This window comes from Ceraceosorus guamensis, assembly GCF_003144195.1.
Source record: "Ceraceosorus guamensis strain MCA 4658 unplaced genomic scaffold IE81scaffold_191, whole genome shotgun sequence".
Classification (NCBI taxonomy): domain Eukaryota; kingdom Fungi; phylum Basidiomycota; class Exobasidiomycetes; order Ceraceosorales; family Ceraceosoraceae; genus Ceraceosorus; species Ceraceosorus guamensis.
In genome coordinates, this window is record NW_020290186.1 from 1 (window position 1) to 13,657 (window position 13,657).

Here is a 13,657-nt window from a genome sequence, read left to right on the forward strand (position 1 = left end):
GGGGGGGGGGGGGGAAATAAGGAAAAGAAAAAGGAGACGCAACGTCGGGGAAGAGATTGTACAAATTTAAAAAAGCGCAAGAGGGGAGTGTAGATGCACAAGCGAAAGAACAAGAAAGCGGGACGAGAGAGAGGCAAAGGGCACGAAGGGGGGAAAGGGATGGATTTTCGGCGGAACCAACACGATTCCGGTGCGCGCGAGATGGCAAGCAGGAAATTTAGACTTTTCACCACCACGCTAGCCAAGACTGCATCTTGGAAACTTTTCAAAGTTCAACCGTGTGGGAGGTCGCAAAGGGCGGAGGTGCCGTGACGCAGCAGCTGCAGCAGACTGGGGATGCCGAAAGTGGACTTTTGACCGCGCGACTACGCTCCTGCTGATCCGTGTGCGCCGTGAGGCATGCAGTCGTGTAACGAAGGTCATGCTTGGACAGCTTTGCGATCTCATGACGTGGCCGGTACCCCAGCTCGTCCATCTTGCGGTCCCAATTCCATAGCGTCGACGACCGCCTTGCCAATAGCAGGTCCAGCATCGTGCGTAGGGTCCACGCGTCCCGATTCCAGCGCTTCCGTGTACTCTTCCACGCTCCTGACCAGGTTCAAGAAGCGCGGGTCTTTGATGAAGCGCGGCACAGAGTCCGTCGCCATCAGCCTGAAGATGTGATCCTGTATGCGCTCGTACAGCCTGACCATGGTCTGGAGTTGGCTCGCATGCAGAGGCGCCTTGGGCATGCTGGCGTGCACCGCCGCCCTCCTCTCTTCCAGTCCACCCGGCGGTCCAGGCGGCGAGAAAGCGCCAGCAGGTCCGCTTTGACCGCCATTGCGCAACTGCTGAGCGCTGACATTTTCCAAACCCTCTCCGCCTGGGCCCTTGGCATCCGAGATGACCTTGTTCATGTAATTGACCAGGTCAGCTCTCAGATTGTGCTCAATATTGAGCTCGCAAGGCGAAGCTGGCGCCAAGTAGGTGTTGTAAATGACGAAAGCCATCGCTATCAAATCTTGTTGATGCCTCTCCATTGCCGTGTACCCGTAGTTGGCATTGTTGCTGCTTCCCGTCACGCCCCTACCCAATCGCTTCACGGCGTTAGCCACTCCGCTTCCACCTCCACTCTTTTCCTTTTCCTTTGCCCCTTCCGAAGGTCGAATGGCGACCGCGCTGCTCGTAGTGTGGAACCTCCTCTTAAAGTCCTGCACATCCAACCAAAAGCTCAAATTCTCTTCGCAAAAGTTTTGCTTCAGGAATTCCCTAAACAGCGACCGCAGCGCTGGCTCTTCCAAGATTTGCTTCAACCGATTCGTGTTGCTGTCCCGCGCATTGTAGCCTCCAAGCTGGGCAGGTAGCTCCGCATTTCCAAAGCCGGGCGAGCTGGATTGCGCACCACCGCTGCTCGGAGGCCTGCCTCCGCGCCCCACGTACTCGTTTCGCAACCTTTCCGCAGCAGAAGGTTTCCTGTTCAAGGCGCGCTGGCTGTCCGAACTGGGAGAGCTATTGCCCGCATGAGGTCCAGATCGATCTCCGTTGATGCCAACAGGAATGCCAATGCCAGACCCGGTATCATTCTGGTTTGATCGTTGACTGCCAGCGGCGGAGGTCGGCCGCGCTTGCTGGTACTGCAGCTCTTCCTGCTCCAGGCCGCCGGAGTGGTAGCTTTGCACTTGACTGTAGTCAGAGAGGTGACCGTAGCCTGCCCACCTCGCTGTAGTCCTGCCCTTGTCCGTCACCGCATACATGCATTTGTAGTGGCATTTGAACTCTCCCTCTGTCTGGTTGCCATGCGCATCTTCTCCCCGCACCGCAACGTTGGCTGTTTCGTCCGCATCTTTCCTGCTGCGATCGTAGGCCAACTGGATGAAACCGAGCCTCACAAAGTGGGCTGCGATCTCCGCCGCTTCGTCCCTACCGCAGATGGTCGTAAAGTCGCAGAGCCAATCCAGCGCCGCGATGGACGGAAAGCAGTGCTTGGCCACATGAAGCGTCGTCTGAGTGGACTTGGGCAGCCGCACCCTTTCTGACAAGTCCTGCATTTCTATGCCCATCGTTCGATCGAATTCCCCTTCGGAAGGGATGGGTTGTCCATTCTCCCGAATCTCTGCCGAGGGTGGGTAGTTGGGTTGTCGGCCCACGAAGCGCCTGAAGATCACCTCGATGACCGGCCTATTGATGAGGAGCTCGTCGTCGTGCGTCCGCCTCTCCAAGTGAAGCAGCTTCATGCAGATGGGCTGGCTGGAGAAGACCGGCAAGAGGTGCTCGCCGTTGATGCCGTTCTTGGTGATGAAGCGTTCGAGGATGTGCAAGCCTTTGGGAGTGATGACGTAGATGCCCTTGTCCTTGAACACGCTGCTGCCAACATCTGTTGCATTCTCGATCAGTCTTGCATCCATGAAGTGCTGGCAGATCCCCTTGGCCATGTCGCGGTTCATACTAAAAGTCGTCGTCGTCGTCGTCGTCACCACGCGACTGGGCTCGTTGGGGTCGGGCGCACGATTGGATTGCGAAAATTTCAGGGCTGACAAATTCTCTGCAGCCTCGTCTGTTGTGAACGAATTTGGATACTGCTTGAAGTACTGTCGATGTGTCTGGAGCTGCAACGACACTATCAGTGTGGCAAAAAGATCATGTGTGTCCTGTGCCAAGAGCGAAGCAGGGTGTCAACCACGCGCTCAATTTCTCGGGCGGATAGAGCAGCTAATTCCCCTTTTCTCGACCCACCTTTGCGAAAGGCCGGCCTCTCCTGGTCGTCTTCATCATCCTGCTGCTGGTCTGTTGCCGCGTACGCAGCTGCTCATTGCTGCTGCTAGCGCTGGCCGACATGCTGCCAAATGGGGCCCAATCTCCGCCCTCTGGCTCGTAGAAATCAAGAGATCGAAGCTGCCCAGCCTGCGAAGAAGAAGAGTGTCGAGGAGTAGTGACGGGCATTTTGCAAATGCGGAGAGCAGGGTCAGCACAAAGTCTAGCGACGCGTATGGCCGGGAATGAGAAAGAGGGGATGACGAGAGTGATGGAGAAGGGCATTGCCAAACGGAGCACCAGCGAGTGCGATCGGCGGAGGAGTACGTCTGCGCCACCAGCCAAGCCCCCAATCGCGCTTTTCACACCTATTAGCGCAATGAGCAATTTTGCGCTGGCGGTGCGTCGCGGCGCTGGTGCATAGCGGCACACGATCATGGATGCTTGGCAATCATTTGGCGTCAGGCCCAACATCGACAGCTCTGGTACCTGCCACTAGGAGAACGATTTCACAGCGCGCGTCCTTCTGAGCGACAAGCTTTGGTCGCACACCGCTGCACAGCCTTCCAACTGCCGAATGGTCGAGCAGCGGCAGCGATCCGCGCTGTCCTGAGCGAGCATCGAGAGCATCGGTGCAGCCGCACCTCACTCTCTATCGCACCGAGTCCTCACTAGGAATCGAAGGTGAGTGCGGTTGCTACTTTACGCCGAGCGAAGATGTGGCGCAGATCCGGGCTGTGCCACATCGCTTTGTACCGGTACCGCTGCCGCTGCCCGCCTTGCTTCTCCCTCGTGAACGGCGGCCCGTTCAGGTGGTGCCGCGCTTGTCAAATCGGCACAGAGCGGACCGCCTTGCCGCGGTGTGCCACTGTTTCGCTCTTCCGCGCACACATCTGCCGTTCTGCTGCCTCTCAGATCATTGCCTGGCTCTCCTCCCTCATCTATCGCCCACGCTCGTTCCTGCACTGGTCGAGGTAACGTTGTTCCTGAAACGAAATGAGGACCAACTCACCCTGGATTCCGCTTGCCTTCTGCTGGACGAGTTCGCCCTGCGCAGCTAAGACGAGACGTTGTGAATGTGAGAACCCCTTTCCCTCCGATAAAATGTGGCCCCTCCCTTCTCTCGGCCACCTGGCGGACTGATCCGTACGCGACGATGCGATGAGTGATCGAGTGCGAGCGACAACTCGCAATCGGTCGGCCGGGCGGCCTGTGGTTGAGAAAGGCGCGAAAGGTGCGGAGGTAGTTGGGGGGAAAGTGCAGATGCAGAACAGGTTCCGGTGCGCCGAACTTATCCTTTGCAAGTTGACGGAGCAGCGTCGGGTGTGTGGTGGAGAGTTGTGTGTCCAAGGAGCGATTGTATGCGGATGGATGATTTGACGTTGGATGCAGGAGATGAGACGCGCGAGTGCAGATGGCAGCAGAAATGCGGCCTGGAAAAGCTGAGCTTGAGCTTGAGCTTGAGCTTGGACGTCTGATGGCAGGCAGACTTGAGCAGGTTGGAGCAGATGGCCGAGGCGAGGCGAGGCAAGATCGTCGACAACGCACCGAGCGGCAAGAGGGGGGAAATGTGAAAAGAGTCGAGTCTCGAGCGTGGTGAAGGGAGTTGCGCGACTTGAAAAGACTTGAGCGAACAGACTTGACCTGCTAGCGCGCGCGGTGTGAAGAATTACGAGTGAAGGTGGTCTTTTGGCAGGTTTGAGCGTAGAGACAGCGTATCACTCAGACTGCAGTCAGGATCGAGTAGGTAGACAGACAGACGTGCATGGGATGGGCGTAGTGACCACAGCAGTCACAGTCACCGTCTCGATCGAGTCGCATCAATCAGTGAATTAACAGTCAGTGGCAGTCACGGCCATGCAGGCAGGCGCGCATCTCTCCTTCTTTCTCTCTCTCTTCTCTCTCTCTCTCTCTCTCTCTCTCTCTCTCTCTCTCTCTCTCTCTATCTGGCCGTGCAGGAGATGAGCTGAATCGTCCTTGTGCGCTTTGCCTGCTCTGGCCGGGTGACGGTACGGGATGCGTATGGCTGTGGTACGTGAGGCCGGGACATGCGGCCCTGGTCAACCCATGCAGCTGCAGCGCATCCTCATGCATGACCTCGCATCGTCATTGCATGCATGCCGCTGCTGCTGCTGCTGCTGCTGGTGCTCGCATACCATCATCCTAGCTGAATCGAATGCTCCGCCAGCGCCAGGCAGAGCGTCGTGAGCAGCTGCTGCTGCAGCACACAGGTCGCTCGTTGCTGCGACCTCGTCAGTCGTCCTCCAAGAGAACCTGGGCTCGTAACGCACAAGGAGACTTGACCATGCGCAGCATAGACGCAACTTTTGCTTTGGAGATGAAGCGCGACGGCCGGGCCTCTGCTTACAGAAAGAGGGCTACAGAATACATCTGCTTGTCTTTTCGTTGCGATTCTAATTCCAGCATTCAAGACCCGATCTTGGCTTTTTGCGCAGGCAGAACACATAAAGCACTGCATCATGCCCTGTGCTGCGGGTCAGCCGCGAGTGTGTGTCCATTGACAGACCAACTCAAAAAGTTTCGAAAACATGTATATAGCCTAGCTGTACCGGTTAGGCCCACTTTGACTATGCATGTGCGCTTCAATTAAGGGCGCAGGTCACGAGTTGAATTTCAAATTTGAAAAGCATATTTGACTGCATTTCAAGATTGAGCTTCACATTCACATTCAAGATTCAATCGCACTTTGCAGACCATGCATCAGCTTGTCAAAATTACGGGCAAAATTCTCGTCAAGTTGTGGAGTCTTCTCCACTTTAGACTACAGCAACAGCTGCTGCTGATGATGATGGCCTAGTCAAAGTCGTGAGCAGTAGAGTCACGAGTGACGGGTGTGCCAAGGTCCGAGTCAAGGACTGTTGACTAGCTAGGTGATGGCGCAAGCAAGCAGATGCGCTCATGCTGCTTGCTGAATCTTGACTGCGTTGCGCACGCACTGCGCCCAGCAGCGATTCGTGCGGGATGCATTGCACGCATACAGCGTCACGGCGGTGATGAGAGCGTGATGGCTGCAGCGCGCGAGCGTCGACCCCGCACGCGCAGGTGCCCGCACATCGCTATGATGATTACAGTACAGTCAAGAGTGTGAGTTGTGAGCATTTCATCCGAGATTCGAGATCGCAGCAGGCAGCTGTATGTTTGCATCTGTGGTTCCAAGGCAGCGGTCGAGCACCTCGTGAGCGCAGCACCTCCCTGCATGCCCCTCCGTCCCTCTTCGGATCCGCCACTTTTGCGTAAATCGTGCGCGCCGCGGCCGCTTTCTGCCATCCTTGCAAGCACGTGGAGTCCTTCCAGCCCTCGAGGATCAAACAAAGTGTGTCTCGAGAGTCAGAAAGTCACGATCACGATCCAGTGCCTGGGGATCTGCTGAATGCTGGTCAATTAGTCGTGAGTGCCAAGTATAAGCGAGAGTCGCACGGACCGTTCCGAATCGAATTCGGTAATCTTGAATGCAGTCGTGTAACCCGAGGTTGCCAATCTTGAATACGAGCTTGATGAGATTTAGGAAGAGGTGCAAGTTCAAACCAACCGATATCCATGCTTTTCCCTCGATCAATTAGCAGCAAAGCAGTCGATCACTCAACTCAGCGGGAATCGAGAAAGGTATATTTTGATTGCAGCTCTGTGATAATGGCTGCCGCATGCATATCTCCATATACATACATGCACGCAGCATGTAAGAGGGCGTAGTTCGCCTGCACCTCGGCCAGCATATGCTGCCGCTGGCGTTGTGTGCAAGGGCAGTCAAGTGGTGAGTCACACTGGCCATCTGCCCAACAATCTCGTCACGCACGCCATACATGCACGGCGCACGCTCGTGACTCACACTCCCCCCCCCCCTTCGTCCGCGCGCCCGCTGCTGCTGGCTCTTGCGCGCGCGGCTGATGTGCAACTTGAAGCCACACAGCTGGCCTAGCGCCAACGCTTCTCCACTCCGCGCTTCTCCGCACTCAGAGCGTGCACGCGCACACTCACTCACGACTTCTTCTGACTACCGAAGTTTTGAGTGCGCACTTTCACATTCGCATCCTCCCCAAGAGATAAAAGTAGCGAGTCTCGAATGAAAGGTGCTGAGGCAAATTCATGCACACGCTCAAGTCTTGATTTGACTAGTCAAGAAGGGGCCTGTCATCGCACACCGCAATAAGCGCGCGCGCGCATGGCGGCAAGCAGCGGCAGTGTGAGTGTCAGCAGCAGCTTCAAGTTTCTTCATTCGTGATTCAAGATCGAGTCGAGTTCTCTATCTGAGATGACAATTGAGCTGCATGCTTCGAGAGTATCATTCACCTAGCTGCTCCCATACATATATTTGCGATCATGTGGGTCAGACATGAGGAACGAAGCAGCAGATGCACGGGCGCACATATAGAGTGTCGAGTGCATATTGTGGCTGGGTACACAAGCAGCACGGGGCAGCTGCATGGGATGGTAGCTATAAAGGCCCCCCAGTCAAAGCTAGGTTGGTTGGCCCCACTCGCACTCGCACTCGTGGCTCACGCACCAACACTCGTGACTTGGCCACACAGCGCAAAACTAAGCTTCGCCGCAAAGGTAGAAGCCACACACAACAGACTTTGACTCTAGATAACCTTGGACATGGCATTTCAGAGGCTCGAATCACGTAGCAGCGGCGATGCCTGTCCACATGCAAATCGAGCGACAAAATCAGACTCGGTTCGCGAGCGTCGATGCTCCCCTGCAGCTAGTGTGTTGCGAGCTTGGTGTCTGATGTCGCATCGCTCGCCTAATCGGCGAAAAGCGTCTCTCCCCGCTTATCGAGAGCGTGAGCGGAAATCACATTGAGGAAGCCAAATGCACAAGTCTTCGAACAAGGCCTGATGACACGTGAATTTGCAGAAAAAGTAAATGTGAGAATTGATCGCCAAAGGGCAGCCTAAAAGGAGTGGACGAGCGTGGAGGGAGGGGACAAGACCAAAGAGTGCGGAGAGGGGCAAAGGGAGAGGCGAGAGGCTTTCGAGATGAATCGAAGGCACAGGTGCGAGACGAAAGGAGGGGCACGAAAGCGTCGTCGAAGGTGAAGCTCAAACGACGCTAGAGCGAATTTCCTGCGGCATCATTGGACCGAAGGATGACTGGATGCCCGCGCAACACACGGAGAATCGGCATGCTCAATGTAAGGCGGCTCGCCACCATGTTGCGTCCAGCCGTGCTTTGTAAAGTCGCGCTGGCTGGTCTGCTGAACGTGTGCGTAGTTCGGCTGATCGTACTTTTGAGCGTACTCCGAGTGCTGACTAGCCATCTCTTGACGCGCTTCCTCTGCATCGTATCTAGACTCCGCATCGTTCTTTTCGCCAGACAAGTTCGAGTAGGTGCTGCGCTGAAAGACACCGGGGATAGTAGCCTGAGCATTGCTTCGCAGTGCTCCGTCGTGTCCCATTGGTGAAGCTCTGGTAACTTTGCGACGTCTTTTGCAGATCAAGGCGCACATACCGATGACGATGGCACCAAGCAGTGCAGCACCAACTATGATGCCGATGCGCGCTGCAAGAGATAGATCCCCAGACGGCTCATCATCGTCGTTGAAGTGATGCGTATCCATCCAGTCTTGACGCGGCGAGCCCCACTTGCCAAAGTCCATGTTCCACGATTGACCTGGACGGTGCGTCTGGGCAGCAGCTGCAGCGCTTGTGAGCGAGTCGTAAATGCCAAATTTGGCGGCCTTTAGTCTGCTCGACGCAAGCTTGCCATGCGCCACCGGCAAAGCACCCGTCGGCACCGCGGCAAGACGCTGCTGCGCTGTAGTGGGCAGAGTTGCCGCGTGCCAGTCAACGACCTGCTTGGACGCCGTTTGCGTGACAACAGTCCATGGATAATCTTCAGGCCTGACGATGGTAGGCCCGGGCTGGACATGTGGTGCTTCGGCATTGGGCGTGGCCCCGGGCGGTGCTTCACTAAAGTTCGGGTCGTCGTCTTTTGGTGCTTCTCGACTTTTCACGCTTCCAGAAAGATGCGCAAGGCCGATGGAAGGAGGCTCGAATCTGAAGGCTGAAAACACATTCTTGAGTACCGATGCGCCAAACAGCAGAGGTTGCACAGGACCGTTTGCGCTTGCGTCGACATTCGAGTCGCTGTCCCGCCTGCACACAACGTTGCCTTTGCTGTCGTGCATTCTTGCAGACACCAGATCCTCCATATCGATGTGGAACTCTTGCCCTCCGAACGCGAGGGTCAAGTTGAGAGTGGCAGGTCCGGCACCAGGCAAGGAGCACGGGAACGTCGTGTATCCCAATTCTTCCTGGTATCGCGCACCTTTGACTTTGGAAAACATGTCATCAGTGATCCACGGTGGCATGGACATGCCGACACCTCCAGTGTCAAAATGTGCGGGCACTTTGCGCGAAGTCTCGATGATCTTGCCGTTCACTTTGAGATAGTCGATCTGCGCAAACCAGCCATTGGGTTTGCCTACGAGCTTCTTGGGGATCGGACCTGGGTATACATCTGAGGTGACGAGAGGTGCCCAGGCGATCTCGCCGTCGTATTGTGTTCGATCAAGACTGCCAATGGTGAAGAGCCCGCCAGGATTATCGCTGGCTTCACCTTCATGGCCATCCGAAAGATCTTCTCCGCCGACATTGCGAAGCAGAGCAAAAGTAAACAAAGGCTCTTCCAAGGCTCCGGATCTCCATAGGTACTCGAGTGGATTGATAAAGGGGTAGTCGTCCTTCGCGCCCATGGCGCTCCAGCCAAGGCCAAAGAGACCGCCTAGATTCTTTCCAGCTTGCGTTATGGAGCCTTGCGTAAGATACTGGAAAGGCTGCTGCTCGATTTTGAATCCAGCAATTTCGACAGTGTCCTGCACGTAAATGCCGTAGCCAATATCCGATCCTGTTCCATAGCTGACGCTTCCTTGCAGGTGTGTAGTGCCATTCTGCAAGGTCACTGCGTGTGAACTTGTGCTGTTGTTCCAGTCATAGGTCGCGTTCCCCTGGAGCATGTCAGCCGGAGGGAGTGCCGAAGCATAGCCGAACTCGCTCGCCTCCTGAACATAGCTCGCATTAAGACCTTTCATGAACTCCGGCGCGTATATGACCGGACTATAGCTTCCAGTGTCCATGAGTACGTGTACATCTACCGCTGGCGTGCCGACCTGCCAGACGGCCGAATAGAAGGTGTCGATTCCGAGGTCTTCCAATGTGGTAGCATTGGTAGCGCGATTAGACTCCTTGCGAGAAAGCAAACGCTCATCTCGAACACCTGTCGAGCTTTTTGCGCGTTTGGACAAGCGCAAAGGTATCCTGAAGCTTTGCGGTCGAATCGCCTCGGATCGCTTGACAGCTGGTGGGCTCAGCAATGGAGATACCTCCCTCCACTGAATAGGCGTAGGGGACGGAGCGGCGCTGACTGCGAGGGCACAAACGACCGAGAGGGACAGAGTGATTCGAGCACTGAGTCGCATGCCGGGCAAAGTGGCATAGGGGTTCGAAAAGGGACCACGAGGAGAAGAGAACTGCGGAGGAGCTTGACTGTAGATCGAGAAGGAAGTTCACGGGCAAGTCTTGCATGGCTCATATATAGACTCGCGAACGTTGGTTCTCCAGTTACCTCATGCTCGACATTTCACCAGACCGCAACATGTCACTGGCCCTTCTGAGACACGAGCGTTCTTGCAAAGTCTCTGGTCATGCTCAGGAAGCATCCCAGCATCACTAGATAGTGAAGACTCAGGGCGCAACACTCCTTCAGTAACATGGGTCTGTGCTAGGTCGATGGAGATTGCGTCTTTCGAGCACCTCGTGCTCGACTCGACGAGGCTGCATAGCCTCAAAGTCCATCAGCCGGCGGCTCGCGCCTCGCGGACCCTTTCTCCTCAAAATCGTGAAATGAATGCGTGCTTGCGCGACGCGAGAAGATGCACCATGCACGATGGACCACGCGGTCGCGTTTGATCCGTGTGAATGCGTGCGGCGCTAGGCCACTCGCGGCCCTCGGCCCACGGTCCTTGAACACTTTTTGACTCTTCACTGTTGACTCCCTTTGTCATTTCGTGTCCCTGGGCATGGAGTGGCAAACATGAAGCTGGCTAGCTTGATTCGCGAAAAAGCGTCGTTTTTAAGCAGTCAGCAGCCCTGCGCTCTTGCCTGATGGTAGTGTGACGATTCGGGCTAAAGTTTGTGCGCCGGCAATGCGGCGCGCACGAAAACAAAAAAAAATTGCTCGCGTCGAGACCATCAGCAAAATGCCGATCCTTTGACTCTTGATCATTCCCCTGCTCTTCCATCAGTGACGGTCGCTTTGCACGTTGTCTTGCCCAGGGACGTGCTAGATGTATGGGGAGAAAGGGGGGCAGCCTGTCGTCGCGGACATCGTAACTACTCGGATGGCGAGAAGCTGGGCGGTGCAAGTCGATGTACGGGCTGCGCTGCGCCAATCCACATGGGTGCATGCATATCGTGGCCTCTGATTGCGCTAAATCTTTCCTCGAGCGCGTCGTTTGCGCCACCAACCTCGATCGAGAGCCCTCGCGCGGGGGGGGGTTGGCGTGCGTGCAGCGGGCTAGCTGCTGAAGGTGTCGCTTATCATCGGCACGCAGGACCCTCGCGAGCCAATCCAGCCCACAGACAGGTGGGGCTGTGCTGTGCTGATGCCGCAAGTCAGATTACAGCACTGATCCCGCAACCGAGCGTCGTCAGGCGCAAAGCAACGTCAGGATGAGCCGCGAGTTGCCGAGGTGGGTGTGGACACATGCTGCGACCCCGTTGTTTCACGTACCAAGCTTGATTGCGTCGAGAGAGCAGATGTCGCTGGGGCTAGCTCGCTCTGGAAGCTGTGATTGATGAGGCTGTACAAATACAATTGACCAGCATGCCACGAGTAGTATGGCCGTTTGGAGCTGCTGTAGTCAGAACAAGTGAACGTGGTCGTCCGGCGTCTTCGATCCCGACCTCGAAGCCCACTCATGTGGCGCAAATCTTCGAGTGAAGTCGTCATGCGGACCTGCACGGCTCCATCCATACGTGTCATCCGCCATCTACTTCGACCTCTCATCAGCCCATCTCTGGCTCCTCGTCCTCCTCCTCCTCCTCCTCATCATCATCATCATCGTCATCGTCGTCGTCAGCCCCATCTTCATCTTCATCTTGACGTGCAGCCTGTGCATTCGCTTCTGACGAAGGCCCACGACCAGCCAAGCTGAGTCTCTCAAGAACTCTGCGCGTAGCCAGCTCCATCCTCTCCTCTTCGATCGCTTGCAAAGCTTCTTGCGCTTCAGCTTCCAGCGCAGCGGCTTCCGTCGAAGTCAAGATCTGTACCCTGGACTTGCGAGCTGTCGTCGATTCCACCTGGCACATCAGAAAACAGGGGGTGGGGGGGGGGACCAGAATGAACTGGGACGTCGTCAACCCGGCGCTCGATGTACAGACCCAAAGTCGCAATGTAAAGAGCTCTGCAAGGTCACTCACCAACTCGTCCTCCCTATCCTGCTTTTGTAAAAACCTCCTCGCGCGCGTCGTATATCTGGGGGCAGGTTGTGCAGACGCTCTATCTTCCGTGGGCGAATGGAGCGTCGGTGTGGACGGTTCGCTATGCGACTGTGCTGCTGGCCGCTCCAAGCTCAACGAGTCCATCTCTCCACTGATCGAAGCTTCTCTCTTGAAGCTCAATAGATCCCTAGCTCTTTGCGTATCTTCCTCGATCCTACTCTTATCCTCTTCGCTCAGCACCTTGCTCACTTCCAATCGAGCCATCAACGATTCGTTCCGATCGATGACTTCTTGCAATTGCTTGTCCGTCATGCGTTGCATGTTGGGCTGACGAGCAGGGCGAGGCGTGAAGAGGCTGGAACGAGGAGCGAGCGAAGTAGCTCTCCTCGAACGATGATCTTCTCTGACGCGTGTTTGATTTTTTCGAGATTGGTCACCTCTCCATTGTGCTTGCTGAGCGCTCGAGCTGGAAGAAGCGGCGGTGCGAGCACGAGTGTTCATGGCGGGTGGAGAAGAGCTGCGTCTGTATAGATGGGGCGATGGTGGAGCGCGAGTGCTACTGCTGGACTCATCGCCCATGCTCGCAAGAGATCGTCGAGCGTGCACCTGCTCCATCATGGTCAGCTCGGCGAAAGCCTTTGAAGCGTACGCGACATTGGCATCGTAGGGCTCAACAGCCAGTGCGAGCGATGATGATCCGTCCTGCCAACCAGAGCCAGACGCTTCGACGCGTGGTGCGTCCATGCCTCGTTTGCCCGGACCTGGCAAAGGGATCATGTCGGCTCAAGCTTGTGCGAGGGCGAGGGCTCTGTAGGATGACAAAAGCCGAGTCTCGGGCAGGTGGCAGTCTATCACTGCGGGATTTGTGCTGATTAGCGTGTGATGGCGGCGTGGATGGCAGTCAAGCGTGGATGGCTCAGATGTCGAGTTCACGGTGCGTGTAGGGGTTGCAGAGCGATCAAGGAAAGATGTGGATGTGGATGTGGATGTGGATGTGGACGTGGATGTGAGAGTGGATGGGTGGATGCGCGCAAGTCTGGATGAATGTATTGAAGCGGCGTGCGAGCGTGCATGCATGCATGCATGCATGCTAACCCACAGAGGTACATCCCTCCTCAAATTTCAGGGCGCCCCGTGCACACCTTCATCGACGCCTCTCACGTGATGTGGGAATGTACTCCTGCCGCCTACAGCATCCGACTCACGACTCAAACCTCATCAGACTGTTTCACTTTTGACTTGACAGGCCAGCAGCACGACGTTCATGTAGAATCTGAACTCCACAAGCCTTGACCTCACCTCGTGCTTGGTCGTCTTGACCCTCAAAGATGGCGGAATGTCGCAGGATTAAAATTTCCCAAAAGAGGACCGAATGACCGAAAGTCGGCGCAGAACGATCCTCACATCCTGCCGAGGAGGAGGAGAAGGAGGAGGAGGAGGAGGAGGAGGAGGAGGAGGAGGAG

The 13,657-nt window shown here is 56.0% G+C and overlaps 4 protein-coding genes across 4 annotated transcripts; 1 reads left to right on the forward strand and 3 right to left on the reverse strand.

The window, feature by feature from the left end:
- Positions 1 to 443: 443 nt before the first annotated feature.
- IE81DRAFT_350769 (regulator of G protein signaling superfamily) lies at positions 444 to 2,919 on the reverse strand (the record flags this gene model as incomplete). Its single annotated transcript, XM_025516598.1, has 2 exons — positions 444 to 2,627; positions 2,713 to 2,919. The coding sequence occupies 2 exons, from the start codon at positions 2,917 to 2,919 to the stop codon at positions 444 to 446; spliced, it is 2,391 nt and encodes a 796-aa protein (XP_025365925.1).
- A 406-nt stretch (positions 2,920 to 3,325) lies between these two features.
- On the forward strand, positions 3,326 to 3,799 carry IE81DRAFT_78108 (hypothetical protein). Its single transcript, XM_025517634.1, has one exon. The coding sequence runs from the start codon at positions 3,448 to 3,450 to the stop codon at positions 3,706 to 3,708; it is 261 nt and encodes an 86-aa protein (XP_025365926.1). The 5' UTR covers positions 3,326 to 3,447; the 3' UTR covers positions 3,709 to 3,799.
- Positions 3,800 to 7,825: 4,026 nt separating this feature from the next.
- IE81DRAFT_369601 (acid protease) lies at positions 7,826 to 10,579 on the reverse strand (the record flags this gene model as incomplete). The annotated part of the gene is made up of 1 exon (XM_025517265.1): positions 7,826 to 10,579. Exon 1 carries the CDS (start codon positions 10,169 to 10,171, stop codon positions 7,826 to 7,828), a length of 2,346 nt encoding a protein of 781 aa, XP_025365927.1. The 5' UTR covers positions 10,172 to 10,579.
- Positions 10,580 to 11,759: 1,180 nt separating this feature from the next.
- IE81DRAFT_350771 (hypothetical protein) lies at positions 11,760 to 12,971 on the reverse strand (the record flags this gene model as incomplete). Its single annotated transcript, XM_025516599.1, has 2 exons — positions 11,760 to 12,053; positions 12,174 to 12,971. 2 exons carry the CDS (start codon positions 12,969 to 12,971, stop codon positions 11,760 to 11,762), a joined length of 1,092 nt encoding a protein of 363 aa, XP_025365928.1.
- Between the last annotated feature and the right edge of the window lie 686 nt (positions 12,972 to 13,657).

Coding starts and splice junctions, on each gene's coding strand:
- IE81DRAFT_78108 (XM_025517634.1), top strand. CDS start 3,448: ATGTGGCGCAGATCCGGGCTGTGCCACATCGCTTTGTACCGGTACCGC.